Here is a 25,205-nt window from a genome sequence, read left to right as displayed (position 1 = left end):
GGAAAGCGGACAGCGGGGACGGCAGCTGGAAGAGTGAGAGGTCGTCTCGCTTCAGCGCCTGGCCTCAGATGCCTCACTCGCCCCAACGGCCAGATTCGGCCACCCGGGTAGGGCAGGAGAAAGGGACTACGACTCCCATGAGCCTGCGCGCGGGAAGTCGCATTGGGAGCGCGCGATTCTCCAGCGACTCTTGAGGCCTCCGGGGTGGGGGAGGCAAGAACAACATTTCCCATGAGCCTGTTCGAGGGACACAGGGATCACCTCGCCCGTGAGTGCGGCCCTCTTCCCCCTATCGCGGGATTTTCTCCGAGTTATCGCGAGATCAATGTGCTTCCAGCGACTCCATGTCCCATGCGCCCTTTCGCGGGCAGCAGCGCTTCCCCCCACCCCCCCGTCCCCGCGCTGTGGCGGCCACCCTAAGATGGCGGCGGTAGCTGGGGCGGGTTCGGGCTCGGCGACCGGGGCGGCCCCTCAGCAGCCGCCGCCTCCGCAGCAGGCGGCGGGGGGCGCGGCGGGCTCGGGCTCCGGGGAGGCTGGCGGGGGTGGCGGCGCTGGGCCCGGGGCGGGCTCGGGCGGCGGGGCTGGGCCCGGGCCGGGCGGCGGCGGCGGCGAGTCGTGGTACCTGGCGCTGCTGGGCCTGGCTGAGCACTTCCGCACGTCCAGCCCGCCCAAGGTGCGGCTGTGCGTGCACTGCCTGCAGGCCGTGCTGCTCCGCAAGCCGCCGGCCCGCATGGAGGCCCGCACCCACCTGCAGCTGGGCTCCGTGCTCTACCACCACACCCGCAACGGCGACCAGGCCCGCGGGCACCTCGAGAAGGCGGTGAGCGCGGGGGTGGGGGACGCCTGAGGGGGTAGGAGGCGGAGGCGGGCTGCCCTGGAGAGGCCCGGTCAGTGTCCGAGCGCCCTCCCGCGCCTCTGAGCGCAGGTGACCCGATTCCTTAGTGTGGGTCAGGCCGCCCTCCCGCCTCTGCCCCAGCCAGCTGCTGTTGGGCTGCCCTGCTGAGCAGGGTGGCAGGCTGCGCTCTGGGGTGGTGGATTTTTTTTTTGGCTGAGAAGCATGAAAGATTTCGTGCTGTTGGGTGTGGACCCGGCTGCCCGAGGCTGATCAGTAGAGCTGTGCAGGTGGGTAGAGATTTGCAGCTCATGGTTGCAGGTGTAAATACCTGTTTGTTTGTTTTTTTAATGTAGAGCCCTGCAGGTTTGCAGCTATTCACTTTATATCTGTACCTACAGATATGGCCACAGATATCCACAGTTCATTTTTGTGGATACAAATGTGGTGTCTGTGTCAAGTTCTGTCCGTAAACTCTGCTTTGTTAGGGGTAGACTTACTGAGTAAATGATAGAGTGAGAATCAGTGGTGGTTTCTTAAATGAACCCATGAGTCGGGCTGTGCACTGATCTGTTGTCTTCTCTTGCAGTGGTTGATATCGCAACAAGTATCCTTTCCTGACTGTCTAAAAGTAGAACTTCTGTTAGATGAAAACTCACTTCTATAATCTGGATTTATATGAAATATCACTTGAAATGAAACTGGCCTGAGAGAAGCTGATTCAGCATTTTATAGCCCAATCCTAGTTGTGGACTTTTTCTTAAATATTTAAGTTTTACTTTGACATATTGAGCATGGATTGGTGGAGTACTATATATTTCAGCAAAGTTTAATATTAGCTTAACTCTGATGCTGCTAGATTCCGCAGTTTGAAGATGTTAAATTTGAAGCTGCAAGCCTTCTGTCTGAGCTATACTGTCAAGAGGTAAGTGTATTGAAGCCACCAAGGGGGTGAAGGGTGTTGACACTTGGTGTGTGTGTGTGTGTATTTTGTATTAGAACCAAATGTCAATATGTACAAACACCAGTAATGACATGCGCACTTCCGAGTGGGTGCAGAGAAACTTAATTTATAGAGAAATAATATGATAATTCTGAGGTGTTTCAAAGTATTACATTAAGGCTAGTTGCAATTACTGTTACACTTAAGTTGTGTAGTGAAATGAGTTTGCTGTTCCTGGCTATTTCATTAGTTGTGTTGTTAAAGACAAACTGAACATTTTTGGGGTTGCTTGATAACTTTTGTATGTGCCTTGAATATTTTGGGTTAGATTTACTGAAAGGCCTTCATAAAGGGTCTGCCATGTTTTTAGGAAAGACCATTTCCATTGTCTAGTATGCATTTTGTACATATGAAGGGTTATGCAAGTGTGCAGATTAATTGACTCATGCTCATGTCTTTAGAGGACTGCAAATTTGATCACTGATGTCAGGTGTTTGTTTTCAGTTTTGTTTACGTTTTTCTTGCTTTAAGACTTTTTTTTACCTGTTTGTAGATTTTTTTTCAAACCAGAGCATCTTTAATTAAATCTCACTGCTTTTAATATTGACGATTTCTTATATTGGTTGATTTTATTGATGAATTTAAAATACATACTGTTATTTCAGAATTCTGTCGATGCGGCAAAGCCCTTGTTGCGGAAAGCCATTCAGATTTCACAGCAAACTCCATACTGGCACTGTAGACTACTTTTTCAGCTCGCAGTAAGTACTCTTTAGGTCTCTTACAAAACTGTATACCAGGATGCTGAAAATGATAGGAAGTAAGTATGATGCACTTGTACATTTTGAGATTTCAGCAAAGAGGAGCAAATGTTACTGCAGAAACAGCAAGGCTTTGGTGTCTCTCTCTCGATCCGGGGGCTTGAACTTGTGCATAGACTAAACTGGGGAGAGTGCTTCACCTTTGCTATTGTGATGTACTCCAAATAGAGCCTATTCCTGGCCTCTTTTCCGGTCTTGGTGGAGAAGTGTCTGGCAGAGAAGGAAGTGTGGGAGGAAGGATGATCTTTAGGACTGTAGCAGGGAAACAAAAGCCTGGGAAAAGTTGGAAGAATCCCCTTTAAAGTGTACATAAAACTGAAGCCTCCCTATAAAGCCCAGAGCTGACTGGACTGAATAGTGAGTTTCCAACTTGAGGGTGGTGTGAGAGTGTGGATTCCTCTGTTCTCCACTTGACAGAGCATCTAAAGCAGAACTGGGTTAGAAAGTGGAATTACTGTGAAGACTTCAGATCAATATCAGTTTTGCTTTCCTTGTTTTTTAAGTGTTTTTAGGCATGGTTTCGGTTGCATGTATAATTTCCTACATGCACCAAATATGTTGCTGGTATTGTGGCATATTTCTTTTTAGCTCCTTCCTTTTTAAAAAGTGCCAATTCTTTATTCTGTTGCACATTCCACTGAGATTTGGTACAATTCTTATTTCAGAAAGTAAGGAATTATCACAAAAAAGCCTTATGCCACTTTTCTTCCCTGGCCTGGGGCTTTGATACTCAGTGGTATTCTCCGACTTTGATAGTACCTTCCCTGCCAAAGGAGCAATTACTGTTTTGGAATGTAAGTTAGGTTTAGAATAGGCTGTGCATAGTATAGACTGTCTTGTCTTTATGATGAGTTCAATTCTGCTCCAGAATTTGAAAGAAGTGGTCTTTCTCACAAAACCTCCTTACCTAATAAACAATAATACAGTCTTTAAAGTACTGTAGGGCTGCTTGCTTTGTTTTGAAAAGATATAGACTAACAGTGCTATTCCCTTGGGTAAGAGTGTATTTAAAACTAAATAAGGTTTGAAGGGGATTTTCTTTGAATGTTGAATTAATTTTTTTTTTCCCTGAAGAGCAATAGAAGTGTTTCCTGAAAAGGCCTTCTGTTGCGTTCAGGTGACATTCAAAGAACTCCTATTAAGGAGTTGTATGGAAAGGTTAATTTCGTAACAAAACATCAAATTATTGTAACAGGAGTGCCTAGAGCAGCTCCCCCTCCCACAACCCAAAAAGAAACCCTAACCAACAACAATAACAGAAAAAGAAGACTAGAACTTTGAGTCATTAAAAATGCTGGTGTGAAAACTGACCAATTTTTTTTCTCTTTAGCAACTACACACACTTGAAAAAGATTTGGTATCAGCATGTGACCTTCTAGGAGTTGGCGCAGAATATGCCCGGGTAGTAGGATCAGAGTATACCAGGTATGTTTCCTTTGCTTAGCTCTTCTATTTTATTCCAGTTTACATAGTGATGATAGTTGCAAATGAGCTTCTGTAAATCCATCATAATCATACCAGATCTTATGTCTTTTCTCTCTCTGCTATCTGAATCTGTTGCCTGTCCAAGGCTGCTTCTAGCAGAAAGCAGACACCTGCAGCATGCATCAAAGCTCCAGAAATCCTTGTTTTTAAACAGAACTTTGTTCATCCTACTCGTCTGCTCAGATTCTTCCCAACATGCAGTCTTTAGCCTGTGGTTCCCCTGCAACTCGAGACTTCTGAAGGCTTTTTAATTCCTTGGTGCTGTAATTTGGACTTCCTTTTTCAACTTTTCAACCTGCCTTCCTCTTCTAGCTATGGCAAGATTCTTATGTCTACTTTGAATGGGCCCCCAGAGATGGAGGATAGTAGGTGTTTTCTGTGGTTTGGTTTATAGTGAGACACCAAAAGTCTGATTAAACACTCTTCTCCTTTCCCACACACTGTCTTATAATTTATCTTACATTTATTTTGTTAAAAGTACTCTAAAGTCCATGCTGTCACCACTGGATGGAGGGCAGCACTCAGCCAGTGCGCACAGCATGCTGCGTAGTAATGAGGGAGGAAAGGTAAATAGGACCATGGGATGAGTGCCTTGCAAAGCAGGCAGGACCTCCCTTTCATGAGATCTCATTTGAAAGACCCTCAGGTAATAGACTGCATGAATTTCATTTACCATAAAAGGACAGAGGCTAAGTTGGTTGTATTAGGTGTTTGATCCAGGATCCCAGGCAGTGTAAGTATTTAAAGTGTGTTGCGTATCCCAAAGGCTTGTTTCCTGTGGCGTAGTACAGTCTGTGCTTAAAAGGTCTGCAGCAGTCTCTGACCCTGAATTTTTCTCTCATGAGTGGATTTTGTTCAGTGCAATACCTTCTTAGAGCTGTGACACAGTTTTGTTTTATTTCAGGGCACTGTTTCTGCTAAGTAAAGGAATGGTGAGTTGGATATATTTAAGTGTATCAAAATAAGCAGACAAGCAACTTTAGTACCATTAGTTCAGTTTATACGCTTTATAGGGAAAAATAAGACTATTGGCCTTGAAATTGTCTGGTCTTAAATGTTTTTGTGCCTGCCTTGTGCCAGTCAAGTTCTATTTCATTTCTGAACGCAAGCTAATGTTTGATGTGCATCTGAAATTTACTCTTTGGTATGCAGGATTCTTGAGTAGTTCCATGTCTTGTCTGTTCAGAATAGTAACATAAAAGTAGTTTCACGAAGAAATCAAGCATCTTTATTTATTGGCATACCTCAGATTAAGGAAGTTGATTATAATTAGCAAAGAATCCCCTTTGTGATGCAGGATGAAAGTTTCAGTAACATAATGACCAGTTCTTTTTTTAAAAAGGTATCTTTTGAAATTGAATTTCTTAAGTTTGCAGTTAGGGGCTTAAAGAAGCTATGATATTCAAAAGGGAAGAGCACGCAACAACTTTGACTCAGCTTCATTGAGCATTTAAGATGTTTGTTCTGTACTGTTCATACCCATAATCCTTTTGTTATAGCTTCTTCTAATGGAACGGAAACTGCAGGAAGTGCACCCACTCCTTACTCTGTGTGGACAGATAGTTGAAAACTGGCAAGGGAACCCCATCCAGAAGGAATCATTGCGTGTGTTCTTCTTGGTTTTGCAGGTGACTCATTACCTGGATGCTGGGCAGGTATGTGAAAAGATGATAATTCTGCACAATAACATCTTTGGGCATCAGGGAGAGATTCTTAGCTAAAGGGCTGCAGCGTGTTTTGAAATTATTGGTTCAATTTATTCCTTAAAGTAGACTGACTCTTTAAGACAAGTACTGTTAACTGTCTGACACATTTACTGAACAATATAAATATTCAGCTGTTGTCTCAAATGGTTGGCCCGTGTATAATATAAATCAACTTTCATAGGTAAAAAGTGTGAAGCCTTGTCTGAAGCAGCTCCAGCAGTGCATTCAGACCATATCGACTCTTCATGATGATGAGATTCTACCCAGCAACCCAGCAGATCTCTTCCACTGGCTGCCAAAGGAGCACATGTGTGTGCTGGTTTACCTGGTGAGGAAGTTTTTTTCATTTCAGCAAGTGGTGATAACTCCCTGAGATTCAGGATAAATGTGCTCATTTCACATATGGCTGGACCACTTATCCAGAACATGATCCTACATGCAGTCACTATTATTATTTAAGTGGTGGTGGAATTTGTTGTTGTGTGTCAGCTGAATGCATAGTACAGAAATAAGGTTGTTTTTTTGTTTTTTTTTTTTTTACTTGACCCTTGTTCTTCACAAGGCTCAAAAAGATGCAATGTATCCTGTAAGTTCAAACTTATTCAGGCCAAAATGTGGTGACTTATGTGGCTTAAATGACCAACAGATGGCAAACATGGTCTTGAAAGAATTGGCTAGGAGAGCTTGCTATTCTGCACCGTGTTGTAGTGTGTTTTCAAAAGCATTGGTTTTTAATGCAACAGCTTTTGCTTCTAAAACCAGAGACCTGAGAAGTCAATTAAGCTTGAATCTGGTGCTTTCACATCTGTTTCTTGGTGGTCAAGTCACTAGATGACAAGCTGCTATTGCCAATCAAGGTCTTTTAAATAGCAGTGGATGCTCATATACTGTGGGAGACTTAGCTTGGAAGAGTAGTTTTAACTTACATGTAAGTTTACTAATCCTAAAATTAACTTTTACTTTGGAAAGTGACTTTAAAGTGACATGATCATAGTGTTAATTTCCAGGCAAGTCAGCTCTGCCAACTAAACCTGGGATCTGAAAGTCAAGTTTTTTTCTCGGTTTTCCCTAATCACCTGTAGTAAAGCTCTTGTAGGTTGTAGGCTGCATGTTGCTTTTGCTTACACTATTAGCTTCAAATCCTGTTCTATTCTACTCTACTCTGTGCAATTTTATTCACATCAGTAAGGGGAGCATTTAAGAGTTGTACAAGAAGCCCTGAAAATGAAACTGAGTTGACAATGACCTTAATACAAGAGCAAATAGAATCTAATTCATTTCCCATATCTGTGTTGGTTCTTCATTACTGACAGCAGAAGAAGATTCTTTTTCAACAAAGCAAGGAAATTGACACCATGTGCCTGAACATAACTCATCTTTTGAAACTGACTAGATTTTAGGTGAAGGATTTAAATGGTTTTGGCTTTAGTTCTGGTGTTTAGCTCTAGACTTGCAGATTCTATTTTTTCCTGTCTTATATTCTTTGGCAGGTGACAGTGATGCATTCCATGCAAGCAGGGTACTTGGAAAAGGCACAAAAGTACACAGACAAAGCACTCATGCAGCTAGAAAAGCTAAAGAGTAAGTATGGGGGGAGATTAAAGCTTTTGATAAGTTGAAAGGCACCTTGATCTGGTAACATAGAAATACCAAGAAATGTAATCTGAATGCAAGAACAGGGACCACTAATAATACTGATGCATTCCAGGCTACTTCAGTAAGCCTGTGTGTGATGATATACTGCTCAGTTGTAAGAATTTTGCTGAGTTGATTAAGATTTATGTCCAGAATGGGAATTCTTTCCTGTACATATTTACTGGATAGCCTATTGAGTTATGGATGTAGAGATAATTTATCAGTTCTAGCAGTTTCTTCTAGACAGTTTTGTAGAATCCTGATAGTCCAAATCACCAGCCTATTGAGGATCTCGCTTATTGGAAGCAAATTCAAGTTCCATAGGGGTGCAGCTAAGTGAAGCTGGGATTGCCGCCATTCTTCCTTGCTTTCAGGGCAGTTCTCCTTTTCATAAGTTCACTTCCACAAGTAGCAACTGAAATAGGAGTAAGCTGGCTTCTACAGTGCCACATAGTTAATGTAGACTTCTGCTCAGAACTCTTTGCTGAAGTTGTTTTGAACTGTTGGCATGAGAGAAGCTAGCTTTTTTTGTAGTAGTTACTTTGGGCATAGGCTGCAGAGTTAGGGTGTTACAGTGCTATATAACGTCTGTTTCTTGAACTGTCCTTTTTTCCCTCTTCAGTGTTGGACTGCAGTCCTATTTTGTCATCTTTCCAAGTTATTTTGTTGGAACATATTATCATGTGTCGTCTTGTAACAGGTCACAAAGCGACAGCACTGCAGGAGGTAAAACTATCTTTTGGTCACTTCTGTGCTGTAATCTTTTGACTCTTCTTTAATCTTTGCAATAAATATTCATTTAAAAATATGGAAATTTAACTTTCTAACAACAAGTTCAAAGTCCCAGTAGTCTCAATGTAACTTCTAACATGCTTACTAGTATCTGGGAATCCTTAATAAGATATTGGCAAGGTTTGTAAAAGTTGAAATGAAATTACCCTTCCCTGCCTCATTTGAGAGCTCTTCTGAGATTTTACTCACAGGGCTTTAAAATATTATAGCTTTCTAATGTATTAGGCCAGAACTAAGTTTCATTCTTCCTTGTTTTCTTTTCTGTCACTCTTTACAATTCCACCATATTTCTTTCACTCATACCCATAACTAGAGTTGTCTTTTTCTTAGCTTCTACCCAGTGTTCACCATGTGACACTTCAAACTTTGTACATATAAGAGAGACGTGTTTCTTTCTGTCCATGCAGCTAAAACTATCATCCAGGCTCTCCTCTCCATCCTGATAGTGCATAAAAATGCACCTGAAGATTAATTTTTCAGTTCTTTCTCTGACTGTCTCTTTCCCCTTTGAATCCTTCTAGTGACTCATTCTCTATCTGGTTCAAATTAGGCATATTGCCGTGGCTTTCCCAGTCCCTCACAGCTCTTTGCCTTTTGTCTACTTACGTTTGTCTTATGTCACCATTTCCCTCCTCCCCACTGATGGTAATGCCAGTCTCAGCTTCCTTCCTGTTCAGTCCGCCCTCAAATATCTGCACTTTTTCATTCTATCCCCTTATTTATGGAATTTGCTTTCTGAATTGTTCCACTAACTTTTTCAGATCTTTTAACACTTCCTACCACAGTGCTTAAAAGAAATTTTGTCAAGCAATTGTGGCTAAATAAAGGAGCACTTGGTGATGACTCTTTTTTTTGTACTTTTTTTGTCTGTTGCATGTTGTCTTGGATTGTGAGCTCTTCAAGAGAAGAGCCGTGACTTTATTGGGATGGCTAGTGCCCAGCACATGATAGAAGCTACTATAAAGCAAATAATTCTGAAAACTACCTGGTGTACACATCCTTATATGGGGAAGGGTGCATATACATTGTTCTGCATACAGCTTAGCTTGCAACAGGTCTGGGCTCTGTTTTAGAGGTGCAAAACATAACTTGAGCTCATTTTGAGAAAAGCACAGTAATAGACCGACTGTTACAGTTCAGGCAATTGGGATGTGGGGACAGGCTCAGGTGTAATAAAAGAGTGAATGATTTAATCTTGTCTTCTAACAGATCTCACAAGTTTGTCAACTCTGTCAGCAGTCTCCCAGACTGTTTTCTAATCATGCTGCACAACTACATACTCTCCTTGTGAGTACATGCTATTACTGTTGAATTTTTGCCTATACATGGCACCATACCTAGAGTTCCACCTTAATTATTACAGATAACTGGTGAATGTAGCATGCTGTAACAACTGTAGAATTAAATGTTTAAAACTGTTTTCCTTTAAAAAATATAGCACACTATTATGGGAGCTTTGCAAGTGAATATCCACAAAGTATATTAAATGCTTTAGGTAATGTATTTTGGTAACACAGTAAGCTTCAGATGTTTCACTCTATCTAGAATTTGTATTTTTGATGCTATAGAAACAAATAGCATAGAAACAATAATGTGGTAAGAAGTTGGCAGTACAGGAATTTACTTGATCATCTTGTGTAGGCCAAACTAAACTGAGGCTTTTTGGTGTCTGGTGTAAAGCGCATTAGATTGTTTTCCTGTTAATGCCTCATAACGCCAGGGTTTACAGAATCAAACTTAATGACAATCTTCTTTACTGCAGAATTTGAATTTCACTGCATTTACTAGAACACTTAGTTAAATGCACTTTCTTTTATAGGGGCTTTACTGCATTTCCGTTAATTGCATGGACAATGCAGAAGCACAGTTTACTACTGCATTGAGGGTAAGGTTTTTGAGGCTTAAATTACTTGCTGTATCTCTGTTAAATGTAGACATGGCACAGAATAAACTTTCCCTTCTCTAGGGTCTGTTTTCTAGTAACCTTTTATTAAGCAGCCCTGGGTATTCTTTTACGTCTCTTGCTTTACAACTGGTAAGTCAGACCTTTGAGCACAGTATTCTCTGATACTATCACGACTAAGTATACCTGAACCCATTATAGTAAAGATGTTATGAGTACCTATGACTATATTAAATCACTGACTCTCTGCAGCCCCTCCACCCCCACTCTTAATTCTCCTCCTCTCCACTGGATCATTCCAATATTCCTGAGCACTTTCTTCTGACAAGAGAAGAGTAATTAAAATGAACCAGCGAATTTTTAAGAAATCGGAATAATGAACCGAAACAAAGCTTCACCACAGGAATTTGTTTTTTAAATGCTGCCTGTTGTGTGTTTTGCTGTAGAGACTTTTACCGATAGCTGTTGGATTTAACATTTATTAACAGCTTCTCAGAAACGAGTTCCGAATATGAAAGCGCTTTTGAACGTCTAGCTATCTTGGATCATCTGTGCTGGGTTATATCTTTGTCTTGTGAGAGCTGTAGACATGCTGCTTTACTACTACCACTTGAGTCCGTTCTGGTTTTAGTTTGTGTTTTGTATTCTATTTTAGCTTACCACACATCAGGAATTGTGGGCATTTATTGTGACAAACCTGGCTAGTGTGTACATCAGGGAAGGCAACAGGCATCAAGAGGTAGGTGACTGACTGCTTCTGATCTATGGCTTTCGAAAGCACATATTTGCAAGAGGGGAAAATCTTTTAGGACTGCACTTGGTATGTTTTGCCACAAGGGAGTGTGCTTTGTTAGGCCATCACCATCTAGTCAATATAATATATTAATATTACGTCACTTTTAATTAATAATACTTACGGGGTTTGAGGGTATGAGTTGGCTCGGTGCAGACTACTAAAGGAAACTGGAGCATTTTGGATGCTACGTAGAGGTGTGGTTTAAATGTCTGAGCACAACAGAGGGAGTCCCAATTCCAGTCCTGTCACTGACTGACTCCCTCTGGGATCTTGAGCTACTCCCTTAAGATGTCTGTCTCAGTTTTTCTGTGACTAAGGGTGATAGCTGTAGTTCATGGAGTTTAGTATTAAGTTATCAGTGTTAGTTGTTAGAAGACTGACCAACCGTTTCTTCCCAGAACAGTTTACACCAGCTTTCAAGTGTTTGTCATCTGTACAGCAGCTTTTGTGTATTCTGTCTGTGTAGCACTGGATAGTGACTTCTTTCGTTACTTTTCAGAAACAGTAGCTACGAACAAATCATACATTGTCAGTTTCATCAAGCGAAAGCATGAAGCATGTTAAAGGGAATCTTGGAGAATCAAAATTAGTCTAATTTTTGGTTATTGTCGATTCTGGTTCTTGCTAACTAGCAAGATAACTCAACGTTTGGCCTGCAGACAGTCTAGTTAGGCTTTTAATGAAAACCTTTCCAGTGAAATACAAAGTTCCATGCTAACACTCAGGTAGTCTTAAGTAGAATATTGTTTGGTTTAAACTTGATTTTTTTTAGGGCCAGATTGAACTGATGGCGCTTTTCAGTGTTGGAATGTTCCATCTTGCATCCTAGTGGATAGGCAATAACAGCAAATCCTTGCTATGTTGTTTGTATAGCATTCACCATTCTGCTTTGTAATACAAATGTTTTAATGCAGGTATGCAATACTGTAAGCTAATAATTGTCAGAAACCATTTTTCCACTTCTGCTTCTTAACTGTAGCTTTACAGTTTATTGGAAAGGATAAATCCAGACCACAACTTTCCTGTAAGGTAAGAATTCTGGATATATACCCTAAATGTTGTTTTTTTTTTTTTTTTACAAGGATGTTTTTATGTCTTTTAACTTATAAAAATGGGTTAAATGGGGGGGAACATAGCATGAAATGCAAGTGATCAGCTTTTGATGTCAAGGAAGAGAGGTTTAATGTGTCTGAAATACGACAGTTTTTTAATCATTGGCACTAAGTAGTATGCTTTGATTTCTTTACGAAATGTTGGAAAATAAATTCCTGGAATATGTTCTGTATCATGCATTGGTAGTTATTGGAAAAACTCCTAGACTTAAATTTATTGTTTTGTCCCCAGCTCTCACTGTCTCCGAGCAGCTGCTTTCTACATTCGAGGACTCTTCTCTTTCTTCCAAGGAAGATACAATGAAGCAAAGTGAGTGCAAAGTCAGTGCCATTTGGAAGGGGTGAGCAAAAGGGGAAATGTTTCATACAAAATTGGTGGGGGGGGAAGAAGGGAGGGGGAGAGAGAGAGAATGAGGGCCTTGCTAAGCCTACCAGAATCCTCCTTCACTTGAATATGGCTGTGCTGGTTTAATATTGTTTTACTAAATAGGACTGACAGACAGTTGAGAGAAATTTTCCCCAACCTGCCTTTATATTTCTTCACTCTGTAGTATTGAAAGCCTGACTAAAAATATCAGCACTCCTCACTGGTAGATCTCAAAATGCTTCTCAGTTGGCTGTGGAATTATCCCAATTTTACAGACAGGAAGACTGAGGCTCCTGGGGGTGGTGATGGGGAGTGGCTTGCGCAAGGTTTTTGTAACAGACCAGTGGCAGAGCTGGGAGTAGACTGTAGTCCCCTGACTCCCAGTGTTTGTCCCTAGATTTGCAGTAAGTCTTTGTATTCTGGGTTATGGCTGTTACATGTATTCTGCATATTAGAAGGAAAGGAAACTATTTTCTTGAAGATTTTATTTTTGTTCTATATTGATAGACGATTTTTAAGAGAGACACTGAAAATGTCAAATGCAGAAGACTTGAACCGATTAACGGCATGTTCTCTTGTACTCCTGGGTCACATATTCTATGTATTAGGGAATCACAGGGTAAGCCTTTACATTTTTCTTTACTGCTACTGGAAACCCTTGGTTTACTTGCTGCTCCTCCAGTTCTGCGCCCCCCCCCCCAAAAAAAAAAAAAGAAAAAAAAAACCACAGCAAAACTACTGTCTGAAGAGCTCCACATATAACAGTATGCCAGCTTTTAGGTGGCAGCATATTGACTTTTCAATTTGTGATTTGCGTGTTTAATGATACATTGACAAAGCAATGACATTTCCAGTCTACTTCAGAAGATCGTATTTTCTTACGCTTTTCAAGCAATTTTAAACACTATCAGAGTAGAGGAGAAATGGTTTAAACCAGATAGTTTTGGAAAAGATTCTGAATTCGTAGCCTCTTTTTTTAATCCCCATGTTGTGGGGTAAGCTGATGCATGCAGTATTTTCCCCAATGTGCCCAGTAGATACACTCTAATTCCTATTGCATAGAAAGAGAGTAGACCACTTTAGACTGTATTTTAGTGAACAACAAGAAGTCTTGTGGCACCTTTTATAAACTAACAGATATTTTGGAGCATGAGTAGGGGGGTGGTATTCTTTAAATACCCCTCTGAAACCACCCCCCCATGCATCTGATGAAGCGAGTCTGCCCACAAAAGCTTATGCTCCAAAATATCTGTTAGTCTATAAGGTGCCACCAGACGACTTGTTGTTCTCAAAGCTACAGACTAACACAGCTACCTCTCTGATACTTGTATTTTAGTGGTTACTCTCCTATCATACAAAAGCAGCCACCTCCTGGGTTGGAACATGGCAGCCATTCTGTGTTTTATCAAAGCTGTTTCAGTTTCAGCTGTAATTTAGTATTTGTAAATATTGGTGGTTCATATAGTGAAACAAAATTCTTCCTCAGAAGTTAATATCCTTACCAGACTACACTATGCAAGGAGCCATTCTCTCCACCTCCCTTCTCGCAGTCCCCATTTGCTTTTCTTATGCACTTGGGAGCAGTGAACTTTACCTCCGAGCTTCCTGCCTTCTGCCTGTGTCAGCTGTAATGCAGTCCAGTATGTCATTTTCCATATAATGTTTTGGCTCTCTGTTCAGGTGTCTGTAGCCTTTTCAAGATAAATCTTTATATTTGATGTTTGGATTTAGTTTGCTGCAGCAGATCCAGTATTTTGATGTAACATAACTAAATTTATATAGAGGAATATAATCTCACATGAAGTGGATTCTAATAGCTCAGAAATGTTGTCACATAAGTATAAATTTCCATCAGCGGCTCTTACCTAATGCATGAGAATAGTTAAGAGTTAAGCTAGATACTCTTTGTCAGTGACCATCCATGGTTTGGCTTGTTACACAAATCATACATTTTTGGAACACTTTTATGTCTTAAAGAAAAAACCTGTGGCTAAAAATGAGTGTTTGACCTTAATATGCATTTTTAACTAGGAAAGTAATAACATGGTAGTACCAGCCATGCAACTTGCTAGCAAGATCCCAGATATGTCTGTGCAATTATGGTCTTCAGCTCTTCTGCGTGGTAAGTATAACTCTTGTATGTCTGTGTACAACACAAGTAGCAAGCTCAGATCTCAGGGATGGGGAGAAGGGAAAGGCCATGTGTCTCAGTTTTTTGAACGCTTGTAAAGTTCAACATCCCTTGTCTGATCAGGACATATTGGCAGTTGAGACGGTTATGACCTGGTAGAGGAGGGAAATTTTTTCAGTGCATGATAGGAGTGCTAGTCTGAAGTTTTTATGTGCCCTTTTCTAGTTCAGAGTTAGGATGCAAGGTGAAAGAAAGGGAAAGTGAATTAAACCAGTGACAGAGAGGTAGCCATGTTTTGAATTAAACCAGGTGAGATATGGTAGTCAAGTGGGAAGATGAAGTAAAGCCCTGGCAAATACTAGATGGTAATGGCTGTTCTGGGTGCCTATTGAAGTCTTTAACCCTGACACCAACTTCAGGGTATGTGGGTTTTTCTTTTGCTTTTGGTGTGGTGTTTTTGGATGCCAAAGTTGTCCCTGCTTGGGTTTTTTTTGTCACAAAATCACTAATGCCTTCAGTTTATAGTGTCTTTTCATGAACACCTTTAAAAGTGATGAGAGAAAATCTTATATTGCTGTCTAGCAATCCTATGTGGCTAGCACAAGAGAAGCATTAAATTAATCAAGAGAGAGGTTGATCTAGTTCTTGGCTAGAAAGGTGGGTTAGCCTGCTGCAAAGCTGAGAAGGGTGAATGAAATAGGCAGGATTCTAGAGGATGCTGAATAGTAACAGAGAGGTACCCATGTTAGTCTGTACTCCAAAAGAACAAAACAGCAGAATTGTAGCACTTTACAGACTAACCAAATGATCTGATGAAATCAGTCTGTCCTATGAAAGCTCATCAGTGAATAAATCATTTGGTTAGTCTTTAAAGTGCTACATTTCTGCTGTTTGTTTTTCCCTAGAGGGTGTGTTCTCCTTTGTAGCTGATTCCTCACAAAGTATCCCTTTTTCAGCATTCTCTGCACTTCATCCTACCCTGTGCTCTGGATACTGCAACCATTGATTGTTTTGCTTCATAACTTCTGCTGCTGTCAGCAGGTTCATAAATACAAGAGGGGAGACTTTTATACCACATCAGACATAAATATCACTTAATTTTACCCCTATAAGACACACGATGCTTTGTACAAATATTGACTTTCTCAGCAGACAGTGTTAATACCACAATTGACTTACCCTGCAGCTTCAATTTAATATAAATAGTCACGTGTCAGTGAAAACTGCACTACACATTAAGCACTGCAGGCAAGAAAGGCTGGGCTTGCATTCGTCTCTTTCTGCTGCTTAGGTTAAAAATATTTTCTGGGCATTTGACCCATTTTTTTTCCATGGGAGTGTAGCACTTGCACAAGGTGTGTTGATAACCCTGAACACTGACACCTTCAGGTTATCCACAGTGTGGGTACCATACAAACTTCCCCCATACTGTCCCATTTGTGTGCCTTATCCATGCCCCCGAGATCCCTCCAGTGGAAAGGGTAACCGTTTCCACGGTTACCTCCTGGGACTTCCTACAAGAGATCAACTTATTTCATGATGTGTGGATACTAACCCACTAGTAACTAGCCTCTGACTTCCTAACTTACCACAAACAAATGGTTGAACATTCTCCCACTGATAGTATCACTTTTCAGTCACTAGTGATCTGGCTTAAAATTTTCTTCTTTTCTGCACTCCTTTTATGTGGTTATAGATCTTTCATAAACTTGCTTTCAAGGAAATGCCTTGAAATAGATTAAAGCCTTTTAGTTATAAGAGATGAGCAAGCCATATGCATGGACAATTTGTAAAACTGCTCATAGCGCAAAGCATTACTCAGGGTTAGTGCATTAGAATTTGACACAGTATTTGGAGTCAAATCCGTATGATAAAATGCACTACAGAGACAGGCTCTTTGTCTTGGCACTGTTATGCTGGTGGTGGGTGTGTGTGTTTATGGTGTGTTTTTTTTGTTTACAATCAAGGTACTTGTGGGAGAGCTTGATTGTTAACATTGTATTCGCTGCAGGATAGCAGTGCTTCAGGTTTCTGATAACACAAGATAAGAGATGTCTTCTTTTTGCTTAACTGTGCATCATGATAGCTACCCATTCACCCTAAATTTCCATTCTGAGCCACCCAGAATGCACCTTTTCCCTCATTAATTCCTCCTGTACGAACATAAGAGTTGCTGATGGAAAAAGCACTGGGCTACTAATTGTCTGAAATACCCTAGCAAAATGGAACTATTAAGGGCAGATTGGCACCCTTAAAAGCTGTCCCTTCCAGTTTACTCCATAGAGCATTTTGAAAATTCACACTGCTTAACATTGCAGTGCTCTTGCCTACCTTTTTCTACACTTCAGCCTATTTCCTCAGCTTGTCTCTCACCATGGGCCTCCTGTTCATCACTTCCTATGTAATTGCTGTTTGGGGTGAGAGCTTTCTTTCCTGCAGTTACTTCCATTGGGAACAGCCTGTCTGTGTTTCTGGGCCTCACTGATTCTCCAACTGTCTTCAAATTGCATTTGAAAACTTACATTTTTCTCTTGTGATCACAGAATTTTCTGTATAAACAGATATTTAATATTGAAACAAATTTCTCCAGTCACCTAATATACAAGCAGCCTGGCAAATCAAATGGATTGTGTATGATTTTTGACATTGAGGAGAAGACTGGCAAGCACCTTTGGCAGAGGGTGAGCTCTGATCTCAGAAGGCAGAATTAGAAGTGGGTAGTGTCCTGCCACTAGGTGCCATGAACTCTGTGTCCCTAACCACACAGCACTTCTTAATGGAAGAGGGAATTGTGGGATGCTCTGAGCTAACTAAAAGGCACTATTTTAAATAAACAAACATTACATAGAATAAGACAGTGATGCCAGGGTTCAGACTGTAGTGAATTAAAAAGCACAGTTTAAATCTCTACAATATTTGGGTTTTGTAATTAAAAAAAAATTACAGCTCAGTCATTAAAATCAGCTCTACTCAATAGAATTTCTTGTAATTGTCAAGATATGGAGTCCCATGCTTTTTCCAATAGGTGGCACTGTAAATACACTGTCAGAGCTGACAAGCAGATGTCTGCTCAAGTAAGAACTTTGCTTAATAGTCCTTGTGCAACTACTTGTGTATTGTCCATAGAAGCTGAAAATAAAAAGAATAAACTTTGAGGTGTACACAAATCCAACTTTTGAAATGGGGGCAAAAACAGATCTGCAAACATGAAACTTTCGCCTGCCCTCTTTGTGGAAAATAGGACAGTGCAATAGTGGGGAATTTGAGATGTGGCTAGTATGATAGCATCGTGTAATTTGAGCAAATTTTGCTAAATATTTTTATTTTATATAATACCTAAACTTAAATCTGCTCTCAGAGGCAAGCGTGCAGTTCCTATTGGAGATGCTGGAAGGTAGTGCCTATGATGGTAGAAGTTAGCACAGAATGTAACTTTTCATTGTTTTGGTTCAGTTTTGTCTGATCTTGGTTTTGGGTTAAGTAGATGAGGGAGAAGCACTTGTATATTTCCTTATCATGGTGATTACCCCAAAGTGTTTTAGAATGAATTGTAGACTAATAAGAACAGTAAGGGTTTGTGTTTTTATCATCAAGGCCTTTAAAACTCACCCTTCTGTCTGAATGATCTATCTGTCATAGTTACAGGTATCACTCAGTGTTACCAGGATTGAAAGGAGGCATGTTCTCATCTATCTTTTCAGTTTACATTGTACAATAGGCAGTACTTTGTCTGGAAGTCTGAGGGGTTGTGTTAAACTCCCACTGAACGCTAATAGAATTTGGGTGCTTAATTCCCCTGTATTCCTTTTGAAAACTCCAGCCTTTTGTTCTGGCTTACACTAAAAATTGTACATCACTCAGGTGTGTGAAAAATCCATATTCCTGAATGACATAGTTTAAACTGATCTGATCTCTAATGTAGATGGTATTAGGTAAATCAAAGCATTATTTTTTCAAGCTGTTGCCTCTTGAGGAGGTGGATTATGTATGCTGATGGGGATACCCTTCCCCTGGACCTAGGTAAAGTGTACACTGAAGTGCTAATGCAACATTCCTAGTGTAGACTTAACCCTGTGTCATTTTCATGGTTCTCCTTTGCCAGAAATAACTTTATAAACATTCCTAGCATGTTAGAAATAACTCTAAAGTTCTCTCAGGAGTTGTTATAAAAGTATCAGGGCTTACTTTTTCAAGGGCAGCCTTTTGGGGGCATGTGGAGGGAAGAGAACCACTTTTAAAAAATCTGGATTCAGTGTCCTTTGAAAATGACTTCTTTATAAGGTTGGAGACAGGAAGTTCCACATGGAGCTATGTCAGTGAACTCCTCTTCTTCCAGGCAATAAAAAGGGGAATTCTTAAGCAAAAAAAAAATTTGTCTGAACTATCAGACATTTATCTTTCTCTCAGTGCAAAAGTGTGACAGCCTGCACTTCTTGAACTCTTTCAGATCTGAACAAAGCATGTGGGAATGCAATGGATGCTCATGAGGCTGCACAGATGCATCAAAACTTTTCACAGCAGCTTCTTCAGGACCATATTGAAGCTTGTAGTCTTCCAGAACACAACCTAATTACAGTAAGCAGTCTTCATCTTTCACCAGTGTGATGCTTGTAAAGCCACACTGATTTCTTCTCTCGTCTGTCACCCCTTCCCCCCGCACACAAGCAACTCAATGAGTGGCCAAAGTTCAGGCTACTTCCTAACTTAAAATGAATTGATAACAGAAAAGAGAAATGAGATCAAATTTAATGAGTGAACTTCTGTAAAGGCTGTTAGTGATGTTTTTATTTCTCAAATGCTTTTCCCTGAGTGTTGCATGATTATTGCACGAAGAAACAGTTTCTGTAACCTGTCAGCTGGTTTATTTTAATTACAGTTCTTGCTTTCAAAAACAAGAAACCAATTATATATTGGATATGTTGTTAGGTTATGGTAGTGCATTAAGATCTTTGATCTGAGAGTGGTATCATCTTGTAAACTGCAAGAAACGTCCACTATTGTTGACATTTCTGCCATGTTTAGATTTTCTGTGCCTAATTAAAAATATTTTTGTGTAGTCAGTCTAGGTTTTGGTTTAATGTCACATTTTGTATCTTTAGAGACATTGCCATAAACCGATTTTTTCCTTTTTTTGAATGTGCTATTCTTTGAGTCACCTAAGATAAATTCTAACAAAACTAAAAAACAATGCCTTAATTTGGAAGCCAGAGAAGTACTTTAATGTCTGACTCCCTAACTGTGACTACCAATGTTAAAATGTTCTGACACTCAGACTATTTTGAAGAGGTAAAGTCAGTCCAATTAAAAATATTTAGTTTTAAACCTCTTCACTTTGTGGTAACAAAATGAGAGAATAAGAAGAAATAATTTCATTGTTTTGTCTGCAGTATAGAGATTTCCGGGGGGGGGGGGGGGGGGGAACGTCTGAGAGAGAACCTCTTGTTTACAAAGATGCACATGGCAAGTGTGTGTGTGTGTGTGTGTGTGTGTGTAAAAGTGTAAAAAAAATTAAAATGTATCCTGCAATCCTGGAGGACACAGATTTCAGTGATTGTGCTGTGTTTGACTTCTTTTTGATGTCTACCTGCATTGCTGGGCTTTTTATGATGCAGGTTCTGATTGCATAGGGTGGACTGTAATAATGTATGTTACAAAAACTTAGCTTTTTGTCTAGCAGATTTTGTAAAATGCAGAATGCCTAAATGTATTAAGATGGGTGATGAATGGGCCTTTGCTGAATGTAATTTTGGTTGTAGCCTGAGCACTTTATTGGACTTGTGCAGACAAACTCACCTTGAGGTCATATCCATCAAATCTGTACTCAGGTGAGTGGTTTCAGGATTGGATCTTCACGTTTATGAGAAGGAATAGGAAATGTAGTCACTCAGCTTATCTATCCTAGGTCAAATGCAATAAGTGACCAGTGTTTGAAATGAAATTGAATTCAGGAATGACTGGCAGTTAGAATAGCAGCATTTTGTGTCTGTGATCTATTTTAGTAATGAACTCCTGGCTGGTAAAAATCAAACATTATGGTTCTCAACAACTTCTGATGCTCTCATTTTTGTTATCTCAATGTGATAAATAATATATGGCCAACCTTTCACTTCTGACTGCTGTGATTTTTTTTTTCCCCCTCTCCTTTCTTTTATAGTAAATATAGGATTTTCATGTTGTGTGTTGTCTTTCAGTGGACAGATGGACCACCACCTGTACAGTTCCAGGCTCAGAATGGACCCACCACCAGCCTGGCCAGTCTACTGTGAGAGAGAGAGAGAGAGAGAGTACCAGGACAATGCTTAAAAAACATAGCCAGAAAAGGAAGGTGGAAAAAATGTTTCCCAAAAACTGGCGTGCAAAGAAAACAAAGCAAATTCCTCTTCTAGCAAGGTCCTCATTAGGAAATGGATTGATAATCATGCAATGAACATTTCATAGACTTAAAGTGAGAAGGGCATTTTAAGCTGCTTTTACATAGCCTGTGTGAACATAGAGCTAGTTTGTGTCTTTACACACATTCTGGTTTTAACTTGTTTTCCTCTTGTCCAGAATTAAGGTTTAGACAAAGAGGAGCACTTGTTCCTTAGATTGGTTAGATGTTTGATTTTAAAAGACAATAACTGTAAATGGAGAGAGTGTTCCAATCTGAATACAATGATCATAATCTAAATATTTAAACCCTACCTGCAATGATGCATGCCAGCTTTTTGTTTTCTGTGGTCTCTGCTCCTTGGGAGTAATTGCACAGAATCATGACTAGCCATAGAGCACAGCAGGCTTCAGAATTTGGTTCATGAGGTAGCAACCTTTCTTCGTCTGTATCAAGGCTTTGAGAATGCTAGAAGTATTGGAATCCTGTTGTGAAGGTAAAAATTAGCTTATTTACTGATTAGACTTTAGTTGCCTAAACTAACTGACAGGTTGGGTAGTCATATTCTGGCCCTGCCCTATGTTGGAGAGCTATTCTGCCTTATAGGAAGCAGGAGGAGGCATTCTACTTCCCAGGTGTGTGTATGCTTTGTGCCTGCTACTTTGCCATGTTGTGTGGCTGTCCAGTTCTCCACTGGATGGGGCACAGTCTTGGCTCTATCTGACTCCTTTACATTTAGGTTACTGTTCACCCGCAGGGGGAAAGCCAGTGAGTGTTTTATCTGTCCCTTGCACAGATTGCCTAAGTGGGGGAGAGGAAGCATTTTGCATTCTTCTGTCCTATCACAAGCCATACAGACTTTTGAAGAGCAGCAAAACACTTTGTAGTTCAGGGTGAACAGTCCCCAAATATGACACACACATTTGCATAGAAGAAGCTTACAACAGACTAATCCATACACTTGGGAAATCTTGTGTTTCCAAACTATTTTCCATCTGCTGGGCAACTTTTTTCTGTTCTGGTACATGTGTTTTTGGCATCCTGCTGCTGTGAAGTTACTGTGTTTCTCTGTGCTGTCAAGCTGCCTACTAAACTAGGAGAGATGTGGTCACAACTTTGGTCATTTCCATTGTGCAGAATAGTGTTCAGGAAGTGTCAGTTCTGTGGAGCAGTGTCAGCAGCTTGTAGCTTGAGTGCAGAACGGTGTAAAGGTGGTTATAGGGTTGTGTGTGTGTGTTCTCTTTTTTGGTGGCTCTGCATCTTAAGACAAAAAGTTGTCAGGATTTTTAAACAAAGCTGTACTTGATGCAGCAAGGGTTTTTTCCCCCAGAACTCAAAGATAACAGCATCTTTTGTGAGTTGGCAGGGTTTTATGGATACTTTCATGGAAATAAACTTTTCATGATCCTTGCTTCTCATAGTTGTACAAACAAACTGGTCCACAACACTTGTGACCGTGTAAGCTAAAAAAAGAGATGCTCCTGTTTTTGTCCTCTGGCTTTTTTGGCCTAGATTGGAATGCTATTCTTGTATCTAAGAAGGGCTATGCCAGTTGATCATGGGGTATGCTACTTGGAGCGTAGTTTTGAGTTCCTTTTGAATTATATCATTGATACTTAGTGTAATGCAGCATTCTCATGAAACGTCCCAGATTGACAGCTCTGGGGACAGAAATCTCCTCTCCCCATACATTTTGGAAGTAGCACTGCAGGCTTGCACCATAGTACCACTACTTAGCAGGTGGAGTCTGTCTGTTCTGTCACTCGCTGGCCTCTGATGGGACTGCCAGCAAAGAAGTTGGATTGTGATATGAGTAGCCACTGCTAGGAAGGATACTTTTGGTGCAGGCCATTGAGCAGCTGTCACTGTAGTCACTTTGTCTGGATTTCAGCCAGTTATTTTCAGGTAAATGGTGCCATATTTCCCATGTCATCCAGACATCTTTCTTAAAGCCCACAACCTTTACTCTGGGGCATGATGCAATTAGTTTCTGATACCTCTATGGCCAGACTTCTAAAAGTGCTGATCAGACACCTCCTCCCACTGAAACACTGCTGGAAAGGGGCCATAGTCTGAGTGGTGTTAAGCACCCCACCTCACCTTTCTCAACTTGTGGTTGGTCCCTTAAAAATCTCCTGGAAGAATCTTGAGCGAGCAAGTGAGTGAGTTGGGTGGGGCATGTGGGATGGCTCTCATGAGTTAAAAAATGGAGCCTCTACACAATGGCGGTGGGAGTACATGTGCCTGGCTAGGTTTCCCACTGATAGGGAATGCTCTTGTTCTGTAACATCACTCGTTTCATTTGGTTTTTTAAATAATTCCCTTCAAAAGTAGGCCTATTCAGATGACCCAAGCACTGTTCCTTCAACTTCCCTCTAGGCTCCTGTCATCCATCCTAAAGCTCTTTTCATCCATGTTCCTATACAACTGAAAGAAAATAATATACATATTAGTCAAATAAATGCCGCCTCTTCTGTGAAGCAGTGTTGGGTTAGGGCATGGAGGACAAATCCTTGTAGCAGGCTGAGAATTAGGATGGTTTACGTGAAGGATCCTCCAGACAAGCGAGGTATGTTCACTTGGGTCTACACAGAGATGTTGCCTCCTATGGCACTGCTGCCTTCAGACTTTCAGGGGAGCTATTTTGAAATAGATTTTCAATCTGAAAGGTTACGAAAAGGCCTTGTATTATCTTCTGTGCAGCTCTTCCATTTGCAGTGATGAGTTTCAAGCTTGTTGGCAATACCTTGGTACACATGGATTGCTTTGTTCTAGCTGCAGAAATTGTAGAAAGCATGTTAAGTTATAGAAAATAACTGGGAATTCCATCTGTTACCTGACTGGTCAACACTTGCTTCTGTGTAGGGTAGTGCTGGATTTCCAGTTTTTTCTGCATAGAATGGCATGCTTGTTCATACTTGTCGAGAGTTGATGTATCACCCCCCCCGCCCATAGCTCCCTCCTCCGTTTGAATTCAAACTCTCTTTCCTTTCCTCCCGAGTTCTCCCCATGTGCAGAACTTCCCAGTGTAAATTTGAATTAACCTGGTAATTTTGTATCTCTGAAACTTAATGTACATTTGCTACAATGTACAATGCTTTTTGACTATACTTGTGTATTAAATTATTTAATAGTAAAATTTCCTTTTCAATACATTTTGTATGTATCACAGATAAAAATAAGGAGCTCCTAACTTAAATTCTTACTAATTTTAAAAATGCATATTGTCTTTGGTCATCTATATGAAGATGAATAGAAAATTAGAAATGTACAGTTTAGAAAATGTTGATTAAGTGCTTGATCTGATTTGAAGCAGCATTGATTGAAACTGATTTGAGCAGAACTCCTATTCAAATAAGGTGTTCCTTCATTCCCTTTATATGAAACATTATACAGTCATTTTATGAACTTCTTAAAAAAATCCTCTAAAGATGTAATTAGGAAAACTGTACAGTTTCTTTAGTATTTCTAAATGAATAGTAAAACTTCTACATGATAATTAAATGCATCTGTATATTATTTTTACACCGTGTATAGACGACAAGGTCTGACACAGTGTTTGCCTATATCATTTCCTGCAATACAGACTTCAGAGAGGATTCAGCTAATACAAATTACATACTTGGGAAAAACTATTTAAATTAGTTCACAATTTCTTGAAAAAGCAGATACGGACTTAAATCCTCCAGTGATTACATGTGTGTGCAAACAAGCAAAAGGAATGATGGTAACAGTGTTAGAACCTTAAGTTGTTATGCTACCTATAGACTCGTGCCATTCAGCACTCTGTTTCACCTCTTCCATTTCAGTCAATTACACAGTTTACCCAGAGAGTGGATAGTTAATTTTATTTTATGGTAAATTTTAATTAGTATGCTGTTTTGCTTTAAGGTATGGGGAGCTGACAAAACTACATATCACAATAAATGAACCTGATTAGCATTTATAATATGACATTCATGCCACAATTATAGAAGCTCTTTTGTGCCAGCTGGTAGAGCAGGGGGCCAATCAGTATTTCAGCTTGTTTTCATGGAAGGTTTTTCTATACAAAGTGAAGTAACACTTGTCTATACAGTTCTGCTGTCTGTCTGAGCAAGTGTGTTGAATTATTTGCTGCAATGAAATGTTAATGTTAGATTGGGTCTGTACAATGTATTGTTTGTAGTTCTCCCTAAATACGGGAACTACTACTACTGTAACAATAAATACAGTAACTTATATGAGACATAAGATTAGGCATTAGTACATTGCATTTGGTTCCTCTCATTTTCTATATTAGAATTTTTAATAAAGTTTAATCTGTCTTTAA

At 40.2% G+C, this 25,205-nt stretch overlaps 1 protein-coding gene across 2 annotated transcripts; it reads left to right on the top strand.

The window, feature by feature from the left end:
- The first annotated feature begins 21 nt into the window (after positions 1-21).
- Positions 22-25,205, top strand: MAU2 (MAU2 sister chromatid cohesion factor). 2 transcript variants are annotated; one of them, XM_074978612.1, is made up of 19 exons: positions 22-107; positions 1,422-1,439; positions 1,692-1,757; positions 2,441-2,536; positions 3,927-4,021; positions 4,986-5,013; positions 5,581-5,736; positions 5,969-6,115; positions 7,278-7,368; positions 8,045-8,148; positions 9,424-9,501; positions 10,034-10,099; positions 10,773-10,856; positions 11,893-11,942; positions 12,258-12,335; positions 12,900-13,011; positions 14,424-14,514; positions 18,971-19,098; positions 20,715-25,205. In XM_074978612.1, exons 1-19 carry the CDS (start codon positions 69-71, stop codon positions 20,787-20,789), a joined length of 1,602 nt encoding a protein of 533 aa, XP_074834713.1. In that variant the 5' UTR covers positions 22-68; the 3' UTR covers positions 20,790-25,205. The 2 variants fall into 2 exon arrangements, with proteins under 2 accessions (XP_074834713.1, XP_074834712.1); XM_074978611.1 differs by lacking the exon at positions 22-107 and adding an exon at positions 422-820.

This window comes from Carettochelys insculpta, chromosome 27 (genome assembly GCF_033958435.1).
Source record: "Carettochelys insculpta isolate YL-2023 chromosome 27, ASM3395843v1, whole genome shotgun sequence".
NCBI classification, from domain to species: Eukaryota; Metazoa; Chordata; order Testudines; family Carettochelyidae; genus Carettochelys; species Carettochelys insculpta.
This window is presented reverse-complemented; position numbering and strand designations above follow the sequence as displayed.

Excerpts from the sequence above, each read along its gene's own strand:
- MAU2 (XM_074978611.1), top strand. The coding sequence starts at position 422 with ATGGCGGCGGTAGCTGGGGCGGGTTCGGGCTCGGCGACCGGGGCGGCC. Across the intron at positions 8,149-9,423 it reads AAGCGACAGCACTGCAGGAG|ATCTCACAAGTTTGTCAACT; the intron begins GTAAAACTATCT and ends GTCTTCTAACAG. Across the intron at positions 13,012-14,423 it reads ATGTATTAGGGAATCACAGG|GAAAGTAATAACATGGTAGT; the intron begins GTAAGCCTTTAC and ends ATTTTTAACTAG.